Below are 13372 nucleotides of genomic sequence, written 5' to 3' on the forward strand. Positions count from 1 at the left end.
AAACACTAATAGATTGATGACAATGAGCATGTCGTAATTATGGATAATGGATTGTGTTTATATTAAGGCTTGGAAAGTGCTAGTCACCTGCTCATCTAATTATAACATTAATTGCAATGAAAAATGCCGTTGCAAAGACTTGGAATTTGCAAAAAGAGCACTAAAGTTTATGAGGAGCAATTCTGGCATTAGTGGGAATGAGAAGACGGACAATTACTTTGACACTGTTTTCGAAAATTGTTATTAGACGTTACTGATAATAGAGAGCCATTTTAATGATTCTAAGCAACATTCGACTGCTGGTACTTAAGGATATGAATGTGTAAATGATCATCTAAGGAAAAAATTATTTTATATAAGAGAAGCAGTTGGGTTTGGTGAAAATGAACAATACTAGTACAGCGCTTTGAGAGTTCTTCTTTACTTAGTTGCTGATAATATCTTTGTGAGGCACTACTCGTTGCAATCATGATAAGAGTACGCATACAAGAGTGATAGTAATACTTGTGTCGTGACAGTATAATCTATCGGTTAATAGGAGTAGTACGTGTTGATTGTAACTTAGCTTGAAATAAGCTACATGTTAATTGATTAAATTTAAACCCAAAAGTTGTGATTAGTATGGGTTCGAGAGAGTTTGCACGAAGGCTTTGGGCTTAGCAATCCATTGACTTTCTAGATGGTTTAGCTCAGAAAAGGTCGCAACATAAGTTGTTAATAAATCAGTAACAGCTTCAACTTATTTTTAGAAACATAGTCCGCTACCTAAGTGGGAACATGCTGGAGAGGCGCTTCAAATGTAGAGCCTGAAGATTTCACCATTTTTAGTGGAGAGTCACTTGTATGCGCGCTCTTGAAGGCGTGGAGTCACAAGGACTTCGAGTGGGGTGGCTTTGAGATTTGTCAGTCCGATTGCCTCGGTCATGCCAACCGGTTCATTTGCCAAAGTCGTAACTTCGAAACCGTGCAGAAGAGCAGCAAGGGACAACGACATCAGTTGCATGGCTAAATTGATTCCGGGGCACATTCTCCGACCACTTCCGAATGGTATTAGCTCAAAATTTTGGCCTCGGATGTCGACATCTTTGTAGGTGGTCAAGAATCTCTCCGGCCGGAATTTGAGAGGGTCCGACCATATGTGTGGGTCTCGATGGATCTTCCAGAAGTTGAAGAGGAGACGAGTGCCCTTTGGGACGTGATAGCCATCCACGGTACAGTCTTCCATGGATTCATGTGGGACGCCAAGTGGGCCTGCCGGGTATAAACGTAGGGTTTCCTTGATGATGGCTTGGATGTAGACCAAATTCTTGAGGTCTGATTCTTTAACTCGCTTTTCTCTACCGATTTGAGTGTCTAGTTCGTGTTGGGCCTTCTTTAGGGCTTCACGATGGTTGAGCAACAAAGACAAGGCCCATGTTAGAGAAACCGAGGTGGTATCTGAACCAGCTAAAACGAGTCCCTGCAAAGTAACGGATTGTCAGCGACTAGGATGCCTTAATTGTAAAATATAGATTGGTAGTTATGTTTAATCTCTTGTCAAATGGATGTATATTCTAGTAACCTTCACTAATAACAGAGAACAGATTTATATCACATCCACAAGGTAATGACATCATCTATTTAGTGTCAACTTTAAAAAGTCAGTGATACATTATACCATCATTTAAAATAAATATAAGACACAAATTCATCAGACGCATTATGAAATAATGAATGCTTCATTACACACCATAAGTTCGAAGAACGTTTTTCTGTTTCATGCAACTGCAAATTTTATTAGAGAAAAATAGTTAAGACCTTTAAATAGTTGAATTACATGATTTGTTCAATCTGGAGGGAAAGAACCTGGCCGTTCTATTTACATTGGCATTATTATCCTGTTTTTCTCTTTTCCCTGACATCAAGGGATTTTCTTATTGGAGTCGAATTTGATTTTTCCTCTCTCTCTCTCTCTCTCTCTCTCTCTCTTTTTTGTTTTTTTAGTTGCAAGATAATAGGAATTTTCTTTTCTTTCGGGCTTAGAGATTTTGAATCCAGTGTTTTTTTAGTTGCAAGATAATAGGAATTTTCTTTTCTTTCGGGCTTAGAGATTTTGAATCCAGAGCCATCATCGCGTGCTCTAATCCCGACGTATCCTATGCCTGAAGTCTATCCTATTGCGACAGGCGACCGAAAGCGACTTTTGTTCTTATGCAAGGATGATAAAGTACAAGTAAAGTGAGTCCGTTCTTATCCATATAGGAAGCGGTTCCAAAGACAATATTCAACAATCTATATTTTTTTTTTTTGAACATTATTCAACAATCTAATTAAGCAGTGATAAATTTGTGCCTTTTGCTTGACAAAAATAAAGTGAGACGAAAAGTTGTTTCAGCCACATTTTCTTTTAGTTCAAGAGTTGTATCATGAATAATCTTTTAATCTACATCTAGGAAGAAAAAGATAATGATAGATATATAATGAATTAAAAAATTTATGAATTCTTTGTTCGGCCAAAACAATTTTATATGATTTCTGCCTGCAAATGTTTGGTACTTTAAACCTATCATTAAAACATGCTTAATTTTTCTCTCCGTTAGCAAGATAAATGGATATAAATTGAGCATATATTTGTTTGCTTTACTTTATTGAACGAAAAATTTCAAATATGTGAGAGAAGTTCAAAACACCACTTGATTAATATAATAATCCCCATGTCAGGGTAGCTAGCTAATAACTTACTTTTCTTTGAAAAATAAAATCACTTTTTCATGTTATAATTTTGGAAGCACGTAAATGACTTGAAAGACACCGGTTAGCCCATATAATTACTGTGGAGGACACCTATCCATTATATGTCAAGAATTTGCAAACGCATTCACGTCTAATAAAAAGGAAAATTAGGAGTCTATATATAACAATAAAACAAAAACTATTTACATGAATCTAAATTGATTAATTGTATGTTGAAATCGAGTTCCCTTATATAGTACACTGCATTGTACCGTACTTTTTCGTGTCAATTCTGAGATACATAAAAGAAAAGTTATTTCGCCAACTGCTTACAAATAAAGAAGTAGCACATGAAAAGGTTTCTTTGTCTAAAAAATTGAAAGCGGGGAGGTAAGACATGCTGATTAATTCAAACAGAGAATAACGACCTTCTAGCTAATTAAATGATTCTATTTTTGCTACACAAGCTTTGTAATTTCTTTGTTATACAAGCCATGTTTACCAGGATTAATTTGGTAGCTGGTTAACTTTTTTATTTATTTTATAACAATCCGAATCAACAGTGGTGGAGATAATTTGTGTAACCAAAAGGTTATACAAATTATGTTGTAGCATGTCCTCATTAAAAATTTTAACATCCCTTCAAACTGAACGACATTGTGGTATAGTCAAAACTAACTCAAAACATTAAGTTTATTAAAATAATTTAAAGATTAGAAACCAAATTCTAGAAATGCGAGTTTTGGAATCAAAATAAATTTATAAGATTTTCAGGAAGCGTTTGTCAAGAAGCAACTTTTCTTTTCCCATCCAATTTGAAAATATCATCCAAATATTAAAATATTGTTAACATATTATACGTGAATTTATGTGTAAACATTAGATTATTTTTCAAGTTTATGAAATTTCGTGTTAAAAGAAATTTCAAGAGCATCCGCTGCAAGTTAAGTAACATGTGTAAAGTTTATTACTTTATACCAAGACACGCAGTTAATTCTTTTTTTTTTTTTTGGTTAGTCCTATTCTATTCTTACTCTACACTCACTCTCAGACTTTTGCCATGCCTCGTGCATGGCGTGGGAGTCGAAACCCACTCTTGAAACTTACGCGTCCCCACCCCATCCCTCCTGAGAAGGTGGGGATTTGAATCCCTCACCTCCCTCTTCTATGTTGGAAGGATGGCAACTGAGGCGAATCCTAGTGGTTAGACACGCAGTTAATTGCTTGTAGGGTCTCTATGAGATCATCTAAACAGGGGCAAAAGTCGGTTCTTGAATCTAGGAAAACCCTTTAGAAACACACGGCATGCCTGGAGGACTGTCTATACAAAACAAAACTTCGATGTTTATACAAGTTATGTGCCCAAAAATCTATATTGTGAATGTCGAAAAATCAAATCTACCATATCAAATGCTTTTTAAATAAAATTGGGGTAAGGATTACGCTAAATAAACTTACCATGCATGTTGCTTTTATGAAAGTATCAGCATCGTAACCTGGAAACTCTTCGGTAGCATCTACAATAGAGAGCATCACGTCCATGAAATCCTGGTCATTGTTCTTGTCATTTCCACGTCTCTTGTTACTATTTCTTCTGATTTTATGCTCATTAAGCCATCCCTGAACCACACGATCTAGCTCTCGGGCCGTCTTCTTCATCATCTTCTCGTACCCGTCCAAATCGAACCACCTTAAAATCGGGAGCGCATCGGACACTATAAACCTCCCAGCCAAGTCAAAGAACTCCCTCAAAGCATCTCGACCCTTCTCATCTTGTTCGTCCTCATAACGTTTCCCAACTATCATCCTAAAGATCACATTTAGAGTAATGTCACCAAACCATCGCTTCATGTCCACCAACACCTTCTTTGGTGCATCATTGTAGTTTTCTATACATCGCCTATATATGTGGTTTATTGATGCTTGGACCTCTGATTCCCGGATGTGCTTGAGCAATTCTAATCGGTGGTTGGAGAGGAGCTCCAGCATGGTGAGCTTGCGCGCATGGCGCCAATAAGAGCCGTAGGGAGCAAGGCCAAACATGGCATAGTTGTAGGCCATGATCTCGGAGCTAATAGACTTGGGTCGAGTCGCAAAGACTCTGTCGTTCACCGTAAGGCACTGCTTGGCTATCTGCCAATTACTAACTATCAAGGCTCGATGGATACCCATCTTGACGATGAAGATTGGCCCGTACTTGTCAGCCATGTTTGCTAGGACTATATGGGGTGGTACCGGGCCTCCTAAGAGATGGAGATGGCCAATCAAAGGCCATGCGCCGCCAGCTTCTGGCAGGGAGGCTTCTTTGTGGCCATCGACGCTTCCTCTCTTATTTTTTGATCTTATCGGCGGCGAAGCAAAGCAATAGAGAATGATTGCGAAGGCAAAGATCATGCCAGCGAGGGTAGGGATTAGAAACGAGAAAGAGGACTCCATGTTTGTGAATGAAGAGAATGGTTTTGGAGAAACGTACATGGAAAGGATCAGAGCATGGGGATTTTTTATACACATTTCGCTTCACGACACGCGGCATCTAAATCTTTTGATTGAATTAAATTCTCATCAGTGCGCGCATGCTATTCTATCTACATGTTTCAAGTAAGGCTCTACGGATACTATGGAAAGTAGGCATGGCCCGAAAGATAAAGATTAGGTATGGATTTGATCGCAGATTCGTCGTCATTAGGTGCATTTGGATGTTTCCGGGAGCCTCTGAAATTCCAAGTCCCGATAAAATTGTTTCGGGATATAGATATTTGTTGCGGATCTTACTTTTCTACATTTTGATGGGGAGTAAACGAGAAAGAGGACTCCATGTTTGTGAATGAAGAGAATGGTTTTGGAGAAATGTACATGGAAAGGATCAGAGCATGGGGAGTTTTTATAAACATTTCGCTTCACGACACGCGGCATCTAAATCTTTTGATTGAATTAAATTCTCATCAGTGCACGCATGCTATTTCTATCTACATGTTTCAAGTAAGGCTCTACGGATACCATGGAAAGTAGGTATGGCCCGCAAGATAAAGATTAGGTATGGATTTGATTGCAGATTCGTCGTCATTCGGTGCATTTGGATGTTTGCGGGAGCCTCTGAAATTCCAAGTCCCGATAAAATTGTTTCGGGATATAGATATTTGTTGCGGATCTTACTTTTCTACATTTTGATGGGGAATATCATTTATCGCTCGACGCCATGACAAGGAGCGTCGAATGTCATACTTAGAAAATCAACACGGAGGAGCTTTTAAAATTTTTACAAGCTCCGAGCGCCTACTTACGTTTGGTTTTCTATCAAGACTCTTTTACAAAACTGATATTTAAAATACACATTCAACTATTTTTTGAATTTAAATATTTATTTTATAGGCAAATCTTAAAATAATTAATACCATGAAAAATCTCAAACTAAAATATCTATGACCCCAAACTTTTTTTTTTTTTTTTTGTGACCCAGGGAACCTACCGCACGGCCGGCAGCCGGGGAGTAAACCCTGGGGAGGCATGCAAGAAACCACCATCCACGCACCCCGGGCAAGACACCACGCAACGCTTCAGCCTCCCTGCTTCGCAGGAGCTTCGAAACTGGGACCTCCTGCGTTGAAGTCCAGCAGCCCTACCATCCACGCTGCAACGATGGGTGGTGACCCCAAACTAATTTTTCGACTAGAATATTTGTAAAAAATTTAACCTCTTTTAGTTTCCATTAAATAGATTAATATCACAAAAAAACTGCAAACTGGTATACATATGACAAATGTAGAGTAAAACTCTAAACTGACATACTTATTGATTTTCTTTTTCATAAGTCCCAAGTGTGTTTATGCATTTAGTGAAATCTGAATCCTCATATGAAGTGAATACCTACTAGAAGGCCAAACCATGAAGAGAACTCAGTCGACAAGTGCCTCAAATCGATAAATCTAAGCATTCACGAAGTGCTCGAGTCTTTTTTTGTACTGCTGAATAGCAATCAACCAAGTGATGATCCATACATTTATCAAGAGCATAAAACCCTTTCGTAAGCACACAAGAATGTTTGTATTTAGAGGGAAGACACTTATCTAAGTGAGAAACAAAATGTGCAAAAACTATTTGTAAACACTTAAATGTGCTGTTTATCTTTTGGATGAGCACATATGATGTAGCCCAAGATTGGCAACTCAAACAATAGGATTGGAAGAGTGACTTACACACACGGAAACTTAGTCACAAAATTGAGTAGAAATTTTAGTTTTGTGCTAATTTGTGAAAATGGGCATAACTTTGTCAATTTAGATCTGAATGACTCGATTCTGAAGCCAAAAGAATAGAGGCTCGAAGATCTACAACTTTCATGCTTTTAGTTCTACCTTAAGACTCGCTTTCTTTTTATCATACTTATTTCTTTTTTTTTGTTTTCCACAAAGATTAAATCATTAAAAAAGAGTACTTAACTCCTTCTTTTCTATTTTACTTCTATTGTTTGTTTGGGTTTGTAACCAATGGAAACATAAGAGAGTTCAAATGATACGTCATCAGATGATTGTAGAAGGAAGGCAGTAGTTTATAGAAAAAAAAGAATGAAGAATGAAAAAGAAGGATAAATTCAAATAAAAAAGAAAAGTAAAGGGGTTGGATCAGGAATCCAATTTTGGATTCGGTATGGATAAAAGATCTTCCTATGTTATACTATTCAATTCTCAATGATGAGTTGATTTGATAACTCATATATTGTTATTCATGATATTGATCCGATTCAATATCATCAAGGTGTAATTCATCCCATTGAATTTACAGGCGAAAAATTTATCATCTCTATGGGATTAAATCCCGAGTTATTGCCAAATAAAAAAAATGAGATTATGGAAGTAAATATTCTCGCATTTATTGCTACTGCACTCTTCATTCTAGTTCCTACTGCTTTTTTACTTATAATATACGTAAAAACAGTCAGTCAAAGTGATTAATTTGAATCAAACAAGTTCCATGGACCTATCAATTTTGGAATGAAGTGGATGAAACCAAATTAGACAGAATGAAGAAAATGATAGGAACTTCAATGGTTGCTCTTCTAGGCCTCCAAGGAAGTTGAAATGGCATCAATTCTTCGAGATTGATGGCTCCAAATCTTCAAGGATGCAGGCTTTCATAGCTCTGACTCTTCAAGGAGGGAGTGAAAATTCTCTAGGTTTTTGAGGGGTTTGAACTCTTCAAGGTTCAAGGGAATTGCACTAAGCAAATTTTCATTCATCAAATTAGGTCTTTAATTTATAGAGGCTCAATGACCTTTTATAGGAAAACAAAAGGAGAGCAAAAGACTAGACTCAAAACTAGAATCTAATGGTAATTCATGTACATAGAAACTAGAAACATTTATAAACTAGGAGCTATTAAATGTACAACATCTTCAATGCTTATGGCCGTTCCAAAATGTTTTGACACAAGCTTCGATACATGGGAAATGACAAAGTCTTTATGACAAAGTTAAAGATGAGGCCTTATCGATGTGAGACTTTTCAATGAGTGTGCTGTCGATCTTGAATACACACTGATTTTCCTAGTTGAATGAGTTGGTCTTGAATACAAGCTGCATTATTCCCCCTTTCTTTAAAAGAATTCATCTTGGAATTTGAATCACCAATATTGGATGAATCATAAGATGTTAAATGCCGAACATTGAACACATCATGTATCTTCATATGAGAAGGAAGCTTTGGTTGATTGATGCGTCCAAGAACTTCTAGTGAACCAAGCTTTCGATTACTAAGCTTGTTGTAGCTCCCAACGAGATGACACTCCGATGGCAAACAAGCCCAAACAAAATCTCTAGGTTTAGAGATAATTTTACATCGATGTTGTTGACATCTAATTTTTAGTCAACGTGTAATGAAAGGTAAAAAAATCAAGATTTGAGTTTCAGATCATGACAAAGAACATTTCTTGGCAAAAAAGTGTCATTTTTCATTTCTTTCTTTTTTATTGTCGTTTTACAACAATTTTTAAGTTATTTTCAATGAAATCCAAAAAAGTCAAACGGTTGACTTTCGAGTTGACTTTTTGATCAACTCTTTGACCAAAAAGTCAATTCAAGTCAAAAATTGACTTTTTACTTAAAAAAGATACCATTTAGCTTTAATTTCATTTTTATCAAATCAAGTTTTTAGAAATCCAAAGATTTAATCAAGAAATCAACATTTTATAAAAAAGTCAACTAAAGAATTGACTTTTGGTCAAATTTTGGCCAAAAAATTTTAAAAACAAAAACTCATTAATACATTTCATTTAATGTCAATTTTTTTTTTTTTTTGTGTCAAAAATTTCGAAAATCAAATAAGAATCTTATGTTCCAAATTTTTCGATTTAGGATTCTAAATCGACTAAAAATCAAATTACTTTCCTTATAGTCATAATTAAGGATAGTTCCTTTTTTGACATTGGTTTATGAACTATTTTAAATCTGGTTGTGTATTCAATTTTGTTAATTTCTGGGTCGAGATACAAATTACCATTTTGAGCCCTAATTAGAGGACCGAAATTGATTCTTCATGACTTGTGAATGGACGATTGTTCTTCACTTATTTTTTTAAGATAAGCCCAAATATGAAATCAATTTTGAAAAATTCACATCAAAGCTTCTCGATTTGAGGAGTTTCACTCTTCCAAGCATAAGAAAGTCAAGAAATTAAGCTCTAATTGACGAAATTCGAATTGACCCATTCAAGGTTATGATTCAAATTCATAAATCTAGGTCTAATTTTGATATTAGACCTAGATTCATTTTTGACATAAGTTAGAGCACTTCAATTTGAGACCTATTTGAATGCAATGAGTGATCTTACACATGGATGGTTAATTTGATAAGACAATTATGGCATTAATTAAACTCAATTTCAAACAATTTACAATTTTACCCATTGAATTGCCAATTTGATCATTTTAGCCCTTTAAGCTCAATGTAAAGAACCCCATGCTTTTGACCCGTTGGCTTTTGTAATAATCATTCAATTAAGTCAATAAAAATAACCCCTAGATCGCATTAATAAAATTTGATTGGCTTAATTGAATCATAAGCGGGTGATTTCTTCTTAAATCGAGTGAATTTTCTTTTTAATTTGGTTCTTGAGGGGTCAAATTGCATAAATTTTGAACCTACAAAGGCCCTAAGCAAGCGGATTAATTAGAACCAAACCAAACTAGTTAGAAATCGGTTAAAATGGGGAAAACCAGTCTGATCGGCCTAACCAGCTATCGGTAGTGCTAGCCGATTCTAGACCTCTAATGATCGGTTTCGGGATCCTCTTTGTGTCAATTTCACTTATGCACCTTCAATTTTCCAAAATTTTGCATATTAATTAATGGATTTCACAAATTTGCAATTTGACCCCTAATTGGACATTTCAACAAAATTCTCAATTTTGGCTTAGGTTTTCGCAAATCAAATCCACTAGATTGATTACCCAACACCTCGAGATCATAATGCAACCTTCAAAATTGAATTTTGATTGCTAAATCAAAATTTTGATCGTCGGATTGAACCGATGACCGAAATTGATTAATTTTGAGAGGGTATATATACCCATTTTCCCTCCATTTTTGGGGGGCTTATTTCTGTATAAAATTCTCTCTCTCTCTAAAATAGATTCCCCTCTCCTCCCTCTGAATTTTCCCGCCCAAATCGCATTCCTCTTCTCCTTCATGCATTGAACCACCGCCGGCGATTTGGCCCCCTCACCACTGACTCCTTGGTCGGCGCCTACCACTAGCAACTTCTCCGCTCTCCTCTCTCCCTCATTGCGAGCTCTGATTAGCCCAAGGACCGCTAGAGTCTCCTATTTGGCTAGCTTTTCCTTGCGGTTCAAACACCAGCATTCACGCTGGTCTTGGGGCCAACAGCTGTCCTGAGGTGATCTGATCACCTTGGATTGGTCCTTGAGGGAGATCTCAACCTTCTGTTGGTCAGGGATAAGCGGAGAAATCGCCAGAGTATCTTTGGAAACTACCTCTCTCCATCGGTGTAAAAGGCCGATCCAGCTCATAGACCAATTCTATTTTTGTTTGAATTGGTGATTTTTGGCAATCCTAGACAGTGCTGGTCACTTCAGATTGGCCATCAAGGAGGTCCTGACCTCGTCATGGTAGGGATAAGTAGATCGATCGTCAGATAGCTTCGGCAACTGCAATCCTTGTCAGCAATTGAAGGCCAGTCCAAATCCGGACCAGTTCAACTTTGACTGAACTAGAGGTCTGACCGCTTCCTAGTTGGTCCCGATCTGGTTCACGGTGAGCCTATCTACATTCGTGAGGTTCTAATATGATTTGAAGGCTTATGTCTCGTCCATCATGATCATAATCAACAAAAATGTGTAAAAGGTAATATACTCTATGTCGAATCTCGTTAAGTGAGGCTGGATTAGCCGGTCGGGGTTAGGGTTCAATCTTAAAGATATATGCTATGTTCATATGTTCATTGCTGAATTACTAAAACTTGAATGTGATTGATTGTTCTTGATGAACTTGGATGATTAAACTTGTTTAAGTTTGAATATGCATTTTTGTATCTGCTAGACTAATCTAACATTTTGGCCGAAATGAGGTTTGAAACAACCTTATCTTAATTCGAGTCCTCCTAGACTTTTAAAATATACATCACTAGTTTTGAATTGGGAGGTTGCATGCCCCAATTGACCGACATTTGGCCCCCAAAAAATATCTCCAAAGATGTGCAATTCTACAGTAGTTTAGGTCAGTTTTTGGTTCTGTTCTGGTTCCGAAATTTGACCTTGTCATTTTTGTATTGATCTTTGTGTTGAAATCTAGAGGAACTTTCCCCATGAAAGTGTTTGTCATTGTGTCGCATATGTTATGTATTTTTTTAAAGAATTTTTAGGCATGATTAGCTAGGTCAACATCACTCAAATCTGAGCTAAGGTTAGTCTGCCCTATTTTGGCCTGAAACGAAATTAGGTGGAATTGAATGTGAAATTGACCTTGTTTAACCTCAAAGTCTTCATGAAAGATAAAATACTTGTTGTATATGTTCAATTGATGCATGATTTACAAATTTTTGATGTTGTTTTTTAGCGTGTCAATAGCATGGATTCATGGAAATAGTGCTACAACAAAATAAACTTTGCATATCGAGTGTCTATTTTGCCATTTTTATCATGACTCGTATGATCTCCTTTAGGTTACAAACTCCAATGGAAAATATTCCTCATCGCATGATCTACATGTAAGATTTTTCGTCAAATTTTTGCATATCTTTAGGGGTCTGAATCCTGCCCATTTTATGGTGTTAATGCTGAAACTAGACACTATCCTGTGTGCACTTTGCCATGCCCATTTGGGTTTTTTAGAACAGAATCTTGCAATGATGTCTTCTTGATATTTGAACCACATGTTACAAGATTTGTGTACATGTTTAGTTCATCTCATTTAAATGTCATTTCACATGTTAAATTCATATCACAAAATTTCTCGTTTCACTTAAAAACCTCCAAGCACATCGCATCATTAGAAATCTCAAATCATCTTGTATTGTCATTGAATTGTATGATATCTTTGCACGTCAACTTAGGATTAAATGATTACCCAAATTGTTTGTTGCATCCGATTTTAACTCACGTGTGATTCTTCATGCCTTTTGAGCATTACTTGAATGATTTTGAGGTTTAATAATGTATACTTATGTTCAGTTTTTTAATTACTGACATGTGCATTTTTAGAAATCTTGATATTAAAGTACCAAATTGATCTAGTTTGGACTTGAGCCCTTCTAAGAATTCATGAAGCACACCTAGAGATTTCTAATGCCACCAATTTCGTGTTGATAGCTCATTGTTAGGGCCCTTTTCCATTTTTTTTTCAAGGTAGACCAGAATTTGGACATGGAATCAAATTCGAACTCCAGTTGGACAGACCTTTGACATTTTTGTTCTATTTTTTCCATAAGGGTTTTGCACTCAACCCCTCAACGAAACTTATTTTTCATCATGTTAGCCATGTTGTGTGAAAATTTGGTGATTTTTAGACCTGGTTTGATAGGACAAATCCCTATGATAATGACTGAATGTCCTACTGTTGTCACAAATTTCTGATGTATTGTTACTTGTTGTTTGATTTTTGTAAAATCATGTATATTTCATTTAGGAAAAATTTCTTCATAAAAGTTGTTTGTTATCATGTCATTCATATTAGTACTTACACGAAGTCTCGCTATCATGTAGTACTTAGTCCTTTATTGCACTAGGCGATAGTATAAGGCACTAGAGGTGATTCACACGAAGTTTTATCCTCATGTAACACTTAGCCCTTCACTATGCATGACAATACTGTAAGGCTCTAGAGGTAATTCGCATGCGACTCAAGTTGTTATATAACACTTAGCTCTTGATTAAAGTAAGCAATAGTATAAGACACTAGAAGCGACTCACACAAAGTTTCATCCTCGTGCAGTACTTAGTTTTTTACTTACTTACAACTAGGGGTGAGCGCGGTTCCCGGGTTACCCGGGAACCGGAACCGAACCGGAGGAGGGTCCGGTTCCGGTTCTTATGGGAATCGGAACCAGAACCGGAACCGAAACCGAACCGGTCATAATTCAAAAAAAAAAAAGAAAAAAAACCCTAGCTTCTTCCCCCCTCCTCCCGCCCACATGATTTCCCCCCCTCGCGGACAC

At 36.7% G+C, this 13372-nt stretch overlaps 1 protein-coding gene across 1 annotated transcript; it reads right to left on the reverse strand.

Moving 5' to 3' along the window:
* Positions 1-636: 636 nt before the first annotated feature.
* Positions 637-5207, reverse strand: LOC104449369 (cytochrome P450 CYP82D47). The gene is made up of 2 exons (XM_010063503.3): positions 4171-5207; positions 637-1459 (listed from the first exon to the last, which is right to left on the reverse strand). The coding sequence occupies exons 1-2, from the start codon at positions 5185-5187 to the stop codon at positions 836-838; spliced, it is 1641 nt and encodes a 546-aa protein (XP_010061805.2). The 5' UTR covers positions 5188-5207; the 3' UTR covers positions 637-835.
* Positions 5208-13372: the final 8165 nt, after the last annotated feature.

The sequence above is a fragment of the Eucalyptus grandis genome, chromosome 6 (assembly GCF_016545825.1).
Source record: "Eucalyptus grandis isolate ANBG69807.140 chromosome 6, ASM1654582v1, whole genome shotgun sequence".
NCBI classification, from domain to species: Eukaryota; Viridiplantae; Streptophyta; class Magnoliopsida; order Myrtales; family Myrtaceae; genus Eucalyptus; species Eucalyptus grandis.